Consider the following 17862-nt stretch of genomic DNA (forward strand, 5'->3'; position numbering starts at 1 on the left):
AGCAGGAGTTGCAATCCTAGTCTCTGATAAAATAGACTTTAAACCAACAAAAATCAAAAGAGGCAAAGAAGGGCATTACATAATGGTAAAAGGATCAATGCAACCAGAAGAGCTAACTATCCTAAATATATATGCACCCAATACAGGAGCACCCAGATACATAAAGCAAGTTCTTAATGACCTACAAAGAGACTTACACTCCCTCACAATAATAGTGGGAGACTTTAACACTCTACTGTCAATATTAGGTCAATGAGACAGAAAATTAACAAGGATATCCAGGACTTGAACTCAGTCTGGACCAAGCAAACGTAATAGACATTTACAGAACTCTCTACCCCAAATCCATAGAATACACATTCTTCTCAGCACCACATCACACCTATTCTAAAATTGACCACATAATTGGAAGTAAGTCACTCCTCAGCAAACGCAAAAGAATGGAAATCATAACAAGCAGTCTCTCAGACCACAGTGCAATCAAACTAGAACTCAGAATTCAGAAACTAACTCAGAACTGCACAACTTCATGGAAACTGAACAACTGGCTCTTGAATGTTGACTGGATAAACAATGAAATGAAGGCAAAAATAAAGATGTTCTTTGAAACCAACAAGAGCAAAGACACAATGTGCCAGAATCTATGGGACACATATAAAGCACTGTCTAGAGGAAAATTTATGGCAGTAAATACCCACATGAGAAGCAAGGAAAGATCTAAAATTGACACCCTATCATCAAAATTGAAAAACCTAGAGGAGCAAGATCAAAATAAACCCAAAAGCTAGCAGAAGACAAGAAATAACTAAGATCAGAGTAGAACTGAAGGAAATAGAGACACAAAAAAAAAAAACCTTCGAAAAAAATCAATAAATCCAAGAGCTGTTTTTTTTTAAAAGATCAACAAAATAGACCACTAGCCAGATTAATAAAAAAGAAAAGAGAGAATAACCAAATAGATGCAATAAAAAACAATAAAGGGGATATCACCACAGATTTCACAGAAATACAAACCACCATCAAAGATTACCACAAACAACTCATTGCACATAAACCAGGAAGGCTGGAAGAAATGGATAAATTCCTGGACACTTGCACCTTCCCAAGCCTAAACCAGGAAGAAGTCAAAACCCTGAATAGACCAATACCAAGGGCTGAAGTTGGGGCAGCAATTAATAGCCTACCAACCAAAAATATCCCAGGTCCAGATGGGTTCACAGCCAAATTCTACCAGACATATAAAGAGGAGCTGGTACCACTCCTTCTGAAACTATTCCAAAAAATCCAAAAAGAGGGAATCCTTCCCAAATCATTTTATGAGACCAACATCATCTGATACCAAAACCTGACAGACACTCAACAAGAAAATAAAACTTCAGGCCAATATTCATGATGAACATAGATGCAAAAATCTTCAATAAAATGCTGGCAAACAGATTGCAACCGCACATCAAAAAGCTTATCCATCACCATCAAGTAGGCTTCATTCCAGGGATGCAATGCTGGTTCAACATATGCAAGTCTATAAACGTAATTCACCACATAAACAGAACCAAAGACAAAACCACATGATTATCTCAATTGATGAGGAGAAGGCCTTTGACAAAATTCAACAGACTTTTATCCTAAAAACTTTCAATAAACTAGGTATCGATGGAATGTATCTCAAAATAATAAAAGCTATTTATGACAAACCCACAGCCAATAACATACTGAATGGGCAAAAACTGGAAGCATTCCCTTTGAAATCTGCACTAGACAAGGATCCCCTCTCTCACCACTCCTATTCAATATAGTATTAGAAGTTCTAACCAGAGCAATCAGGGAAGAAAAAGAAATAAAGGGTATTCAATTAGGAAAGGAGGAAGTCAAATTGTCTCTATTTGCAGATGACATGCCTGCATATTTAGAAGACCCCATTGTCTCAGCCCAAAATCTCCTGAAACTGTTAAGCAACTTCAGCAAAGTCTCAGGATACATAATCAATGTGCAAAAATCACAAGCATTCCTATACATGAATAAGACTTAAAGAGAGCCAAATCAAGAATTAACTGCCATTCACAATTGCTACAAAGAGAATAAAATACCTAGGAATACAATTAACAAAGGATGTAAAGGACCTCTTCAAGGAGAACTACAAACCACTGCTCAATGAAATAAGAGAGGACACAAACAGATGGAGAAACATTCCATGCTCATGGTTAAGAAGAAGCAATATTGTGAAAATGGCCATACTGCCCAAAGTAATTTACAGATTCAATGCTATCCCCATCAAGCTACCAGTGACCTTCTTCACAGAACTGGAAAAAACAACCTCAAACTACACATGGAACCAAAAGAGAGCCCACATAGCCAAAGCAATTCTAAGCAAAAAGAACAAAGCTGGAGGCATCATGCTACCTGAGTTCAAACTACACTGCAAGGCTATAGTAATCAAAACAGCATGGTACTGGTACCAATACAGAGATATAGAGCAATGGAACAGAACAGAGGCCTCAGAGGCAAAGCCACACATCTACAACTAACTGATCTTTGACAAACCTGACAGAAACAAGCAATGAGGAAAGGATTCCCCATTTAATAAATGGTGTTGGGAAAACTGGCTAGCCATGTGCAGAAAGCAGAAACTGGACACCTTCCTGACACCTTACACTAAAAGTAACTCCAGATGGATTGAAGACAAACGTAAGACCTAACACCATAAAAACCCTAGAAGAAAACCTAGGCAAAACCTTTCAGGACATAGGCACAGGGAAGGATTTCATGACTAAAACACCAAAAGCATTGGCAACAAAAGTCAAAATAGACAAATGGGATCTAATTAAACTCCAGAGCTTCTGCACAGTGAAAGAAACAATCATTAAAGTGGACCAGCAACCAACAGAATGGGAAAAAATTTTTGCAATCTACCCATCTGACAAAGGACTTATATCCAGAATCTACAAAGAACTAAAACAGATTTCCAAGAAAAAAACAAACAAACCCATTCAGAAGTGGGTGAAGGATATGAACAGACACTTTTCAAAAGAAGACATAGGCCAGGCGTGGTGGCTCAAGCCTGTAATCCCAGCACTTTGGGAGGCCAAGGCGGGTGGATCATGAGGTCAAGAGATCGAGACCATCCTGGTCAACATGGTGAAACCCCATCTCTACTAAAAATACAAAAACTTAGCTGGGCATGGTGGTGTGTGCCTGTAATCCCAGCTACTCAGGAGGCTGAGGCAAGAGAATTGCCTGAACCCAGGAGGCGGAGGTTGCGGTGAGCCGAGATCCCACCATTGCTGCACCTCAGCCTGGGTAACAAGAGTGAAACTCCGTCTCAAAAAAAAAAAAAAGAAGAAGACATACGAAGCCAACAAACATATGAAAAATGCCCATCATCACTGGTCATTAGAGAAATGCAAATCAAAACTACACTGAGATATCATCTCATGCCATGGTGATCGTTAGAAAATCTGGAGACAACAGATGCTGGAGAGGATGTGGAGAAATAGGAACACTTTTACACTGCTGGTGGGAGTGTAAATTAGTTCGGCCATTGTGGAAGACAGTGTGGCAATTCCTCAAGGACCTAGAAATAGAAATTCCATTTGACCCAGCAATCCCATTACTGGGTATATATATCCAAAGGATTATAAATCATTCTATTATAAAGACACCTGCACACAAATGTTCATTGCAGCACTGTTTACAATACCAAAGACTTGGAACCAGTTCAAATGCTCATCGATGATAGCCCGGACAGGGAAAATGTGGCACATATACACCATGGAATACTATACAGCCATAAAAAACAATGAGTTTGCGTCCTTTGTAGGGACATGGATGAACCTGAAAACCATCATTTTCAGCAAACTGACACAAGAACAGAAAATCAAACACTGCATGTTCTCACTCATAGGCGGGTGTTGAACAATGAGAACACATGGACACAGGGAGGGGAGCATCACACACTGAGGTCTCTGGAGGGGGACTAGACGAGGGACAGTGAGGGGTAGGGAGTTGGGGAGGGATGACATGGGGAGTAAGGTCAGATAATAGGTGATGGGGATGGAGGCAGCAAACCACACTGCCATGTATGTACCTATGCAACAATCCTGCATGTTCTTTACATGTACCCCAGATCCTAAAGAGCAATAAAATGTACATATATTTTAAAATAATAATAATAAAATAAATAAATAAGAAAGAAAAAAATTAAATTAACATTTCTGGCTGGGCACAGTGGCTCACACCTGTAACACTTGCTTATAAAGATATCAAGTCTCTCTGTACTCAGAGAGCAGGTTGGACATATTACCCATATTGCCTGATGGGTGTATTGCTTAGAAAACTTTGTTCTTCTATTGAACATTGGAAGCAGTATGGTGGGGCGGTCCTGGAATGTGAGTCAGGAGGTCTACCACTAATTCTGTCCCTAACAGGCTCTCACCTGTCCTCTAAGTTCTTCTTTCCTAATCTATAAAATGAAGCAAGTTGACTGGATAATTAATAATATTAATCAATAATTAACAATAATTATTATAAGTATTAATATTGACAATTATAATTAATAATAAAATATAAAATATAGACTGGAAAATTGCCAAAGTCACATCCAGCCCTAGACTGATTCTAGCACTAAATTACAACGCTATCTTGTATTCCTTCTCTGAAAGGCCTCTCAATTAAAAATCATGTTCTCAAGGACTCTCATTTCTTTTTTTGTTTTTTCTTGTGGGTTTTCTTTTTTTTCTTTTTTTTTTTTTGTTGAGACAGGGTCTCAGTCTGTCACCCAGGCTGGAGGGCAGTGGCACAATAATGACTCATTATACCCTCAATCTCACACATTTAAGCAATCCTCTCCTGCCTCAGCCTCCAGGGTAGCTGGGAATACTTTACTGGCACAGGCCACCATGCTAATTTTCTTTTTCCTTTTCTGTTTTTTGTAGAGACCAGGGCCTTGTTGCCTAGGCTAGTCTTGAACTCCTGAGCTCAAGTGTTCCTCCTACCTTGGTCTCCCAAAGTGCTGGGATTATAGGCAGGAGCCACCACTTCCATTTTCCTTCATTTCTGTTCTTTTTATTGCTACCCTCCACCATTGAACACCAAATATCCAGGAGGTGGTGCATTTGAAGGAAAATCAGTCAGTACTCAGCATTCCACCTATTATCTACTACTAACTAGGAAGTGAAAAATTAAACTGTAGAATCCAAATTTCCAGGGCTTAGTGAAAACCCTCCAAATAGAAATACTCAAAAGGACATTTTGGTGGTTCTTCTGACATCTACATAAATAAGACCATGGTTCATTGGAGTTTGATGAAATCAAATGGAAACATAAAGGTTGTCTTTTTTAACATTTCCAGTATAATAAATAAGCTTATGAAATGAAATCTCAGTTCATTAGTTGATCCACCATGATGAGTGATTCTTATACTTAGTGAGCCTTGTGAATAGTCAAAGTTCTCCAATATGGCCAGGCATGGTGGCTCATGCCTATAATCCCAGCACTTTTGGAGGCTGAGGAGGGCTGATCACGAGGTCACGAGTTTGAGACCAATCTGGCCAACATGGTGAGACCCTGTCTCTACTAAAAATACAATAATTAGTTGGGTGTGGTGGCAGGTGCTTGTAATCCCAGCTACTCAGGAGGCTGAGGCAGGAGAATCACTTGAACCCAGGAGGCGGAGGTTGCAGTGAGCCAAGTTGCGCCATTGCACTCCAGTCTGGGTGAGAGAGTGAGACTCTTAACTAAAAAAAAAAAAAAAAAAAAAAAAAGTTCACCTATATGAGAAATGATGGTAAAAGCCCTGTTTGTGGGCTCATAGCACGGAGGAAAGTGTGCTTCACCCACGCATATGCATGGTGCCAGCAAGCTTCGCCTGCCTTTTGGTAGGGGCATTGATCTTCCTTTTCCCTAAGAAATCCTCTCCCATCTTATATAAAAATGCACAAAAAGTATATCCAGTTGCCTTAATTGGAATATGACCCCTATGATCCCAGGGATCATTTTTAGGGGTCAGGGAGACCCAGAAAAGGTTTTTCATGAGACGTGGCTATGTAGCTAAGACAGAACCTTCCTCACTGGCCTGCAGTCCACGTTCTGCATAAAGCCCATCTTCACCTCTACTGATTTTCTGCATCCTAGGGGCATGGATCAGGACATTGTAAGATCCTTCCAGTTTTATATTATAGCTAGTAAAAAGAGGCAGTTGAGAGGAGAGAAGATAGAGAAAGCCAACAGGCAGTGAGATTCACAGAAGGAGCAAAAAAGAGATAAAAATGAAAGATTTGTGCACAGAAAGTCATACATGGGAAAGCAGACATGTGATGGCTTAGGGACAGCCACATACAGGTACCCCCAAAGACACACACACACACACACACACACACACACACCACCCAATGCATCGTAATACATATTGACTTGAATTAATATCATCGTTTAATTATCATTCCATTTTCCATTCATTGTTTAATTATCATTCCATTTTCCATGGAATGGAAGTCAATATGTATTACGATGCATTGGGTGGTGTGTGTGTGTGTGTGTGTGTGTGTGTGTGTGTGTGTGTCTTTGGGGGTACCTGTATGTGGCTGTCCCTAAGCCATCACATGTCTGCTTTCCCATGTATGACTTTCTGTGCACAAATCTTTCATTTTTATCTCTTTTTTGCTCCTTCTGTGAATCTCACTGCCTGTTGGCTTTCTCTATCTCTCTTCTCTCCTCTCAACTGCCTCTTTTTACTAGCTATAATATAAAACTGGAAGGATCTTTAAAATAATTTTCGCACCAATTTATTTGAGTTTTATGTTCCCCTTTACTGATTCCAAAAGAGAGTAGGGCATTTTGTACTCCCTCAAAAGAATTATGCTTTACTGATGTGGTCCTCATTGCTCCTCTGTTGTTTCAGGAGATCTCAAGGCAAATAGTTTCTCCACTCCTGACACCAGAGAAAGCAAGAGACGAGATAAAAGAGGGTGGATGAGGCTTTATCTATCAGGGTGCAAATCCAGTGGGAACCACTTCCTGTCCTCCCCGTCCTCACACTCATCCTCCCCACTCTCTCCTTCTCTCTCTCTCTCTCTCTCATTCTCTTTCTCTCTGCTCCCTACCTTCCTCCACCATGAATATTTCATCTGTCCTAGAGAGCACTTTTATAGAGGATTAAAATTAGTTTCTAAACTGTTCCCAACTACCATAACCAGCATGTCTGTTCTGATCAACCCACACACATGCGTGCGCATACACACACACACACACACACACACACACAATCTTTAAAAAAAAATAGTGATTTTGATGAGTTAAGCATAGCATAGCAAAATACTCTCAAGGTTACTCAGACATCAGCTCCTTGTCTAGTGGTAGAACCTTTTGCAGGGGTGCTTTTCCCTACATGGGCTACCCACCAAAACCTAGCCTGACAGCTTACACCTGAGAATATACATGGCCTGCCTTGGGAGGGGATTGGGCCCTGGAACCCAGAGTAGACCTTAGAAGTGACTGCTATTGAACTGTTTACTAAAATTCACAGTGTGTGGGATGATGATGCCATGGCTGTCTTCACTGCATTGAGAACTCCAGCCCTCCAGATGGAGTCCTGCAGGCTGATGAGCTCACTGACGCTCCAGGAGACGTGGCATTGCTTGTCTCCTTGACACAAAAAGCATAACTGCCTCTATCTCTTCTGTCAAAATAATGGCCTTCTTCATCTGTTTTGGAACCAAATGCAAGATGATAATGCAAGATAATGATTCCAACACAAGATAATCACTTATTTGAAATGATTTCCTGTGAAATCATCTTGTACTTTCTAGTCTGGTTATAATTTGGTTAATTGCTTAATAATTTTGTTTAAATGTCTCAATTTCTGCAAACATCAATTCAAATATACCTCCTTTTCCTAGTTGACAATGTCTTTGCTTCTCTAAGTATCTTCTGCCTCTTTTGCCTGTTTGCACTTTTGCCTGAGCAACATTCCGATGACATAAATAGCATCCCTTCAAAAAAGGTGTTGACTTTGGGAGGCCGAGGCAGGTGGATCACGAGGTCAAGAGATCGAGACCTTCCTGGTCAACATGGTGAAACCCCGTCCCTACTAAAAATACAAAAAATTAGCTGGGCATGGTGGCGCATGCCTGTAATCCCAGCTACTCAGGAGGCTGAGGCAGGAGAATTGCTTGAACCCGGGAGGCGGAGGTTGCGGTGAGCCGAGATTGCGCCATTGCACTCTGGCCTGGGTAACAAGAGTGAAACTTCATCTCAAATTTAAAACAAAGAAAAGAAAAAAGGTGTGGAACAGATCAAGGTGTCTCTCTGTGTTCCAGAGCATGAGCACTATAATCTGTGTCCTTGAAACAGTACCTGTGATTGGAAAGATCTAAGACTATGTCTTTAAAAAGCCAACCTCCCTGCCAGACAAATAAAACTGCCATTCCTGGCAGCCCTAACCCCTACCTGCAGCGTGGGCATGCTGTACTTGACATAGTGAGAGGCTGTCCAAGAAATAAAAACCCAGGCCTAGACTCTGGGAGCTACTCAGCTGGGGAATTCAACTCTGGAATGCATGTACATATTTTTTTAATGATCCAGATTAAAACCCTGCTCAGAGCAGAGGTCTTCTCAGACCACAGCAGTGTGAGCCCACAGATAAGCATACATTCCTCCACCTTCGTGGTGGAAGAATGCACCTTGATGGAAGCTGAGCCCACATTTATGCCCTCTGCGTTTCAGGGAGTAAAGGCAGTCTGCGACTCACCCTTTCTGGAAAGGTGAGTTAGGCAAGGTTACCCAATGGACTCAACATTCTTCCTCTCTGTATTCTACCAACTAAAAACTTCCAAGGTCACTTTTCATTTCTCATTTGAAATGATGTTTCTGACACCCAACTTCATATAACCAAGTCACTTCCTGCAAATACATCCTGAAAAGAGCCAACACAGACATTCATGCCTTTGAAAAAGTGAGAAGGAGCAGAAAGAAACTTAGAGAAGAGGCCTGAACCTTCTATTCTGAAAACTTTCTTGGGCCCATGATGAATACAAGCATCCAAAAGAGAAAAGTAAGAAGAGGGCCAGATGGGAAGCGGGAAATGAGAAGCTATCAGTCAGATAGGAGGTGTTGGAGGGAAAGGAATTGGGTGTCCAGAAGGAGATGACAACCCATTAATTTGAGTTTCATGGAATGCTACACGCTTTTAAATATGACCTGTCTCAATAGGCCCATCTACATGTGCAAATGCACCACTGGGAGGTGGAGAGAGTGGGATTCAATTTGAGGAAAAGTGGGGAACCAACCGGGCACTGGTGCTGACCAACTAGGGACTCAGAGCATGGTCAGCAAAGGCAGACTCACATCCAGGTCATCCACGGGCATTTTGCTTGCAGGTACCTTTTAGACTTGAGTGTCCCATTCTTCCGTTTGACTACAATATCCTGCCAAGTGAGGGCAAAGCTAATGAAATGATTCTGGGGAAAGAATGGGAGAGAGAAGTTCACCTGCCTGATGACTTCATCAACCAGTTGGCACTCACACCACCATCACCCCCATCCATGCACTGGCACCTTTCAGCAATTCTCTGTGAGGTACTAGATGGAGGCAATTGAGAAAATGCAAGATGACAGCATGGCAGGACAATACCTGAGGATGTGTACATGGCCTTGAAGCATCCAGTGTGAACTATGCTTTAGAATTCTAATTGATCTGTGTGTGTACAATTGATTTTTACTTATCTTTCTTTTAAAGTTACTCCGAATTCCTTTAGGATAATGCACAATGTGAAATGATGTCCTCAAAGAAGTTTAACAACACTTGGAACTATTGCTCAATCCATGTGTTTTGAACTTTTGTCTTTTTCTCTTGATTATTTTTCTTATTGAGTAAAATTCTCTAAGTCCTAGAATTCTAAGTCCTCAACTTTCACTTCTTTTTCCTCTCCTTTGGGTGATATTGCCTGAGATAAAAGTAATAAAAACAACAGTGATATCTAACTCTTAGATATTACTTAGTGTTGACTAGGAATATTCTTTCCTTGGGCTTATGGAATAATAGAGATATTCTAAGTATTTCTTTTCTTTTCTTTTCTTTTTTGAGATGAAATTTCACTGTCACCCGAGCTGGAGTGCAGTGGCATGATCTCAGCTCATTGTAACCTTTGTCTCCTGGATTAAAGCAATTCTCCCTGCCTCACACTCTGGTGTAGCAGGGATTACAGGCACCCACCACCATGCCCAGCTAAATTTTCTATTTTTAGTAAAGCCGGGGCTTCACCATGTTGGTCAGACTGGTCTCAAACTCCTGACCTCAAGTGATTCGTCTGCCTCAGCCTCCCAAAGTGCTGGGATTACAGGCTTGAACCACTGTGCCCAGCCTTTAAGTATTCCCATGCTGTAATTCACTCCAACCTCACCACAACGTTATAAGGTAAGTGCTGCTATTAGCCCATTTTACGATTAGGAAACAAGAAGGGAAAGATAAGACACTTGCCCAGTCCCACAGCTGGCAAGTAGCAGGACTGAAGTATGAACCAGGCAGTCTGGTTCTCAGAACTGTGATTTTCCTCACTGTGAATCACCCAAGGAATGACCAGGAATGACATTGTTAGTTTTAATCTTTAAAAAACAAAGCGTGAGCTCTTAACTTATTTTACCTTTAACCGTTCTGTTTTTTCCTCCTACACTCTCAGATGATGGAAATGCTTAAGGCAAACTAAGGTAGTGTGAGACCACACCATGTAAGTGTGAGCATGGCTTCCTGGGTTCAGCTGTGTTGTGTGCGCTTCCGCCTTCCGTTCCCGCATGTTTTCTCTGCTGTTCTCTGATTCCCGCTTTCAGCGCTTAGCCCTTGGGCCGCATGAGACTGCCGCTTTTAAGCCACAGATCTTCTGTCTTTGTTCCTGATTTTATTTTTGTGCTTCTCTCTCCCACAATCCCCGGCACTTGCAGCTGTCAGCCTGGCACCTCCCCGGGAAGGAGCTGGGGAGACCTGGGGGATGCTTTTGCCTCTTGTTCTCTGACAATGAGCACTTGGATGATCAGCTTTCAGGATTCTAGGCATGCGTCCACGCTCTCACTGCAACATACCACTACACAGTGTGTACCCACGTATGTGGGCATCTCTGTACAAACCTTGCCTTTGCTATGCAATGTGCTCTAGGACCACCACCCTTAGGGGGATTACTGCTGTAGAGTGAATGCTAAGTGAAAGTAAACACCATTGTGCCAAGTAACAGCTAAAATGAGCCATGGAGAGAAAAGGTCGTCTTCTCATCTATTATGTTTCCTGTGTACACATAGGTATGTGATAGAAACACATATATATGCGGAACAAAACTGTGACTACGAAGGAAAAAGAATAATGGTGTTTCAAACCAGATAGGGACTCTAGTGGCCTTTAATTATATTGTTCACATGTACACACACGTGTGTGCACACACAATTCCTTACAGTGTTCCTTGATTTTCCATTAACTGTATCTCCAAACTGAGTGATTTCACTATGTGATAAGTTCGACTTACAGAATAAATTGGAAAGGAGTTATTTGTGCCTAAGAGCATACCTGGAACATTTAAAATATGATCCTGACTGTGAATGTGGGGTTGGAACTGCCTCTTGTGCTCAATTTCACTGAAGTTTCTAGTGTGTGTTGAATGGGAATTTGGAGGAAACTTTCCAAGTTAATTGCCAGAGATGATAAGAACATAAAATTAGAGGGGCTCTCCTGAAATGTAACTGAGCACTGCCCAAGCCCCTGCAGTGCTAAGACCCCGAACCTGTCATTTAGAAACAGAATTCTAGAGCTGATGAGTCTTTAGAAATGGAGCCTTTACTCCAAATCCCTTAATTCATAGAAAATGGCCAAAGTTTCAAGAGAGAAAGTAACTTGCCCAAGATGGGGGCAGAGCCTGGATTAAAACTTAATCCTCCTCTTCCCATCAAGGCATCTTTTCTGGTGTGATGCCCCAGCTCATTTCTCTCTGGAAGAGAATCTCTTAGACACTACCAAGAGAGTTTTTTTAAAGTGAAGGCGCCTACATCCCAAGAAAGGACCCCAGGTCCCTGTCCTGGCTCTGCCATGAAATATCTGGGTGAACTTGAGAATGTCGCTATGCCTCTATGGACCTTGGGCTCCTCATCTGTCAAATGAGTTTGAAATCAGGTGATTTCAAAAGTGAATGATGCTGAGTTTGCTGAGTAACCTCAGGCTGTTTTTCATGCAGTTTCTTCCCGGCAACATTCATTTTCCACTGTAGGATTTTGAAAATAGTTATAGTCAGGCTTTGCAAATGGGGACAGCCTCTAGGAGCAAGGGCTTTTTGGGTTTCTGTTACTAACTAAAGACAAAGAAGGGCAGGAAGGAGAAGGTGCAGATGAGCACGCAGCCTGTCCCCTTTACATGGACCTGTCAAACTCCGGTAGATGTGGCAAGATCCGGTGTGGTCATCTCAAATCTTCCAGTTTCAGTAGTTTGGGGTTATCCAGCCAGTGTATACTTCTCTCCTTCCTGAGATACCAATGATCAGAGCTCTGGACCTTGAGCAGACCCAGCAGGTGTACAAGGTTACATTCTCTCCTTTTCAGTCTAGTGCTAACCAAGTTAACAAGGCCAGGGAAGTCTCTGAGGTAGTCCAAGAATAATTTGAAAGCCAATAAAGCAAAAACAGAAATCCACACATGCCAGCTTTCAGCAGAGTTTTGAGATGCACCCTTCATTTACATAAAATTATGGAATTACAGATATTAACCAAATATGCAATGTCATTTTTTTAACAGAGCTTTCTCTTTCCATGGTAAGTAAATGGCATTTTTAAGATGATTTTTTTCTTCTTGGAGAGGGAGTCTTGCTCTTTTCCCCAGTCTGGAGTGAAGTGGTGTGATCTCACCTCACTGCAACCTCTGACTCCTGGGTTTGAGTGATGCTCCTACCTCAGCCTCCCAAGTAGCTGGGACTACAGGCATGAGTCACCACGCCTAGCTAATATTTTGTATTTTTTAATAGAAACAAGGTTTTGCCATGTTGGCCAGGCTGCTCTCAAATTTCTGACCTCAAGTAACCCACCTGCCTTGACCTCCCAAAGTGCTGGGATTACAGGAGTGAGCCACTGTGCCCAGCTATGATGAATCTTTTTTGGAGAACAAAAAAATCATCACTGGATTTAACATTTTGGTCCATTTGGGTTTTCATATATCAAGTTTGTCCGAAAACACAACTTTTTCAAAATCACACATCTAGTCTGCATCAGCCTTCCCTGAATGTGACACTGGTTCGAAATCTGGTGGAAGGAGCAGGACAGCTTATGGTAGAATAGGGAAGATCACAAAGGTGGGTCATTTCTTGTGTACATCTAAGGTTCTAATGCTGCTGGGAAAATAGCACCACAAAAAGCTATGGCCTCAGAAAGTATTACCAGGATAAAATTTCAGCTCCAGAATTTTGGCAGAAGGGACTGAGAGGCAGCACATCTGGCTGGAAGGGTTGTGCAAGGGGACCCTTGATGCCACCTCTGCACAGCAGTTCACGTAAGATTGAAAGATGCCAGTCCACCATGTCATTTGAGGGAAGCAGCTCAAATAATGGAGATAGTGGAAGGGGACTACAGGCCCTCCTTGGCAACTGTCACTGCCCTGGTGTTACCACTCCTTCTCCTGTGACAACCGTAGCACTGTTTGAAGAGGAAAATGGCATCCTTGGGCAGCCACTCAAGACTAGTTGGTCTTCCTGCTGAGGATGCTGGGCAGGCAGGCAGGGGTCACGGGCTCCTTGCCTTAGTTGTCCCTTTGCTGGAGAGCCTCCAAACAACAGTCAGCCAGCTTGGAGTTGGGGTGGGTTTCAGGCTTCTTCCAGGTCTTTCTTTGCCCTTTCCTAGGATAATCGTTGTCCTGCTGAGACCTCTAGTGACCAAATTGGAAACTGCATGTGTCTGAGGAAAGAGAAGGAGGGAGAGGAAGAGAAGGAGAAGGGAAGGGGAGGAGGGAAGGAGTCCTGTGGGCTGCCCCTGAGCCACAGCAAAGCACTCCACTGTCTGTGCAAGCCTCAGCCTGAAATAATTCCTGAGAAGGGGCACATCTATGGCCTGAGACCCTAAAATATCAGCCTGGAGGCCTGGTGGCATGTCAGCATGTGAACATGCCAAGCTGGCTTCCCGGTTAGCTATGGTGATGATGAGAACTCTGCCTTTTTTCTTTTTTTAGACAAGATCTCACTGTCATCCATATTGCCAGATTGTTAGGGGCCGGAGTGCAGTGGCACTTACTGCAACCTTCACCTCTGGATTCAAGCTATCCTCCTACCTCAGCCTCCCACCCAAGTAGCTGGGACTACAGGAATGTGCTACCACATCTAGCTAATTTTTTTTATTTTTAAATTTAATAGTAGAGACAGGGTTTTACTGTGTTTCCCAGTCTGGTCTCGAAGTCCTGGGCTCAAGCCATCTGCCCACCTCAGCCTCCCAAAATTCTGGGATTACAGGTGTGAGTCACCATACCCAGCCAACCGTGCCTTCCTTTCTACTTCTAGTTACTCCAGTTTAGTTCTGGGAACTTTTAGAAGCTCTAGATTTCGCCAGTCCTTAAACTAACTGAGCTCCTAAGAGTCTGAAGCGCCAGCCAACAGAGCCTAGCCATCTGACAGAGACACGTTAGTTTGCTCCCTCAGAGCCCTGCACAGACCGGCCTGGCTCCTAGGGGCTGCTGGGTGACCCTGCACTGTGTGGGAGCCAAGGCCCTCGACCCACTTAAGGTTCACTGAAATGTCAGTGACATGAGGCAGATGGATTGATAGGAGAAAAGGCATACAAATTAATTTCCCATGCATTTCTGGGAGACTTCAGAATGAAGATCCAAAGATATAGGGGAAACTGCCCATTTTTATGCTGAGGTTCAACAAAGTAGGGACAGCCAATAGAAATGTGATTGGATAAAGGTTAGGCTCTAATGCTAATAGATAGAGTGGGGAAACCCAGCAAGGCCTCTCTGTCTGGATTCTCCTTGTTCTCTCGGAGCCAGCATTCCTTCCTTCTGAGTGTGGGCAGGACCCTCTCTGGAATGGGGGCCTTATGGCCTATAGTCAAACAAGGTGAATGAGAACAGTTCTTTATGGTCAGTTTTTATACAGCTAGAGCAGAGGGAACATTAGAGTCATATATTTAGATGTTACAGCTGGCTTTGGAAAAAGACGGTTCTGGTTTCTGTGACCAGCCTTGGGGAAAAGGGATTCTATTAGGTTCATGCAAAAGTAATTTGGTTTCTACCATTATAGTTTCTATGGCTAGCCTTGAGAGAGAATGTGACTGGGAGACAGGATGGCAGGAGAAGGTCAGAGAAGATCTTTTGCTTCTGAGTCTGCTTCTGAGGCCTTCATTTTTGGGTATTGTTTTCTGAGCCCCAACAACTTCCCCAGGCATCCACCTCATAGACAGACAGATAACAAGCCCAGCACCGCCACTACCTCTAACACCCTAATGCAGAGGGCTTCCCCAGGACAGGAAGTAGGTTACACCTGACTGACATGAAACTAAATTGTTTTAATTGTTCCAAACTAGTTGCTCTCAAAATGTAGTCTCCAGACCAGCAGCATTGCCAAGGAACTTATTAGAAATGGACCTTTTCAGACCCCAGACCTGCTAAATCAGAAACTGTGGAGGTGAGCCCCAGGAATCTGTGTTAAATAAGCCCTCCAGGTAAGTCTGAGGCCTCCACCAAGATTCTAGAGTCACTGCTGCAAACACTGATTCTCAAATGTCTATAGAAAGAAGAGTGTCCATTCTAGGGAAAAAAATATTAAAAAAAAAAAGAGTAAAACTCTCAGTATTTAAAATGTAGGTTCTGATCCCTCACCCATAGAGATTTAGAAGTTCTGCCATTGTGTGCGTAAATTGCTTTTTGACCATCATCCCAGGTAATTCTGATGTGGGAAACCCACAGGCCACCACTTTGACAGATTCTGCTCTAGAAGGAATAGTGCCATCTTTGCTAGCAATTTTACCTTCTCTCTTAGAGATCAATATTGTTCTCATGTCTTGCCAGTCATGAAAGAGATCTCAGCAAGTATATTATAGTATTCCAAGCCTTCAGATGGGGTTGTAATGTTTACTTTGACACATTCATTTTTGCTGCCCCTGTAAGGGAAATCTCAGGGCATCTGCATAATAACTCAAAAAAGAAATATTTCTCTGGAAAGAAATTTGATTTGCTGAGAGAACAGAAAGAACAGGATGCCTGTGGCTGCGTGTTTTCTGGGCATGGAGACACATCACCTTGGGAGTCTGGGTCTCTGGGCTGGTATGCTGGGCTCAACCAAGAAGCCATGAGGTATCTCTAGGCTGTGAGTCCATCAAAGGGCAAGTTACACCTTCTTCCTTCTTGGAGAGTTGGAGATTTAGTGATGCTTTCCCATAGGAATCAAGAGGATAGCTGATTATCAAACTTCTAGGGGGAAAAAATGGCTTCCAAAATTTGAGGTTATGAGTACACTTGACTTATATGGCCATTGCAGTGGTCACCCTGGCAAGATTCAGTTCATATTTGTAAAGATCATTGTAAATATAAAGTCCCAGTTCTCCTCAACGCAGCTCTGGGCCTACTGGAGCTCCAGAAGAGATTTGCCATTGTTCTTCTGTACCACTTATCTCCCCCACGTAACCCTCCACTTCTCTCCAGACCACCCACACCTTCATGGGGCACTAATCTGTTGGGATGTACCCCAAGAGAACTAAGGATAAACAGTCACATTTTCAAGAATTTGACAGGAGCAGAGCAAAAGACTTGGTGCTGAAGCCCCTTGTCACTCTACCTAGGGTCCACATTGCCTAGGCATCAGCACTGCAAAGATACCATCTGCTTGGGTAGTGACTTTCTCAGGCTCAAGTCTCTATTTTCAAACCACGTGGGTAGAGCAAGGGAAAAGCTGGGTCCTTCCATCATTCCTCCCTTCCCCCTTCTGTCTTTCCCTTGTCCATTTCCCCACATTTCTTTTCCCAATTTTTCCATGCTTCTGTGACTTCCACCAGCTTTTTTCCCTCTCTCTCTTTCATTTTTTCTGGTTGGGCTGCTCACAATCCTGGACAGCAGAAACCCCCTAACCCTCACACATACCCCCAAGAGCTCAAAGACCCTCACCAGCATTAACTGCTGAAGCCACATGCATCCTACAAGGAAGGGAATACCACCTTAATTAACTGTAAGGCATAATTAAAAGGCAGATCTCTCCTCTCTCAGGTAGATGGAGAGAGAAGAGAAGCAAGAAAGGGCAGAGCAGCAGAGGAAAAATCCAAAGAGAAGCCACGAATGATTGGAATTTTAAACTTACTCTGTGTCCAGAAATGTGCAGCCTGCTGCCCCCAGCAGTGGGGATCAAGACACCAGGCAGGGAAGGCAGGTGGAGGAAGAGGGCCATGCCTAAAGTAGGGCAATAGTAAAGAGAAAAGGCTTTTGTCCAGAGAGCAAAGCCACTCTTCACAGAGCTGTCCTGGTTAGGAAGAACCCTGTTTGGGAGTTGGGAATAGGCCGGGCTGGCCATGCTGGCAGGAAGCTCTGACTTTTGTCTCGCTACCTATACTTTACTCCTGCCCCCAGGGCCAGCTCCATGTTCCTTGCTCCGACACCAGGGCAACGTGACCAGTGCAGTTCCACAGGGACCCAAGCTCACAGGGGCCCCCATGTTTGTGGTTTAATACTCTGCAGCCACAGTCTTGACATTTTTAATAGTCGTATCTTTGAATGTGTGTTTTGTAAGTGAAGTCTGATGGGACAGTGAAGCACTGGAGCATGGGGCTGGGAGGCAGGGAGACTGTTCATGGGACCAGCTTCCTGCTGCCTCCTCCTCCTTCCACCCTCTTCCCAGTCCCATCCCCACCTCCCTGCAGATGGATTCTCAGCTCAC

General features: G+C 43.1%; 1 protein-coding gene across 3 annotated transcripts in view; it reads left to right on the top strand.

The window, feature by feature from the left end:
• The window catches only part of LHFPL3 (LHFPL tetraspan subfamily member 3), a 628028-nt gene that overhangs the window by 557220 nt on the left and 52946 nt on the right, over positions 1-17862 (top strand). The window contains exon 3 of one of the 3 annotated variants that reach the window (XM_035254019.3): positions 10670-10717. The exons of 1 other annotated variant lie outside the window; for it this stretch is intronic. In XM_035254019.3, the coding sequence (XP_035109910.1) occupies positions 10670-10686 (17 nt within the window). In that variant the 3' untranslated portion in view covers positions 10687-10717. The remainder of the gene's footprint in view (positions 1-10669; positions 10718-17862) is intronic. One more of the 3 variants, XM_035254020.3, reaches the window with a different exon arrangement.

This window comes from Callithrix jacchus, chromosome 11, assembly GCF_049354715.1.
Source record: "Callithrix jacchus isolate 240 chromosome 11, calJac240_pri, whole genome shotgun sequence".
Taxonomy (NCBI): domain Eukaryota; kingdom Metazoa; phylum Chordata; class Mammalia; order Primates; family Cebidae; genus Callithrix; species Callithrix jacchus.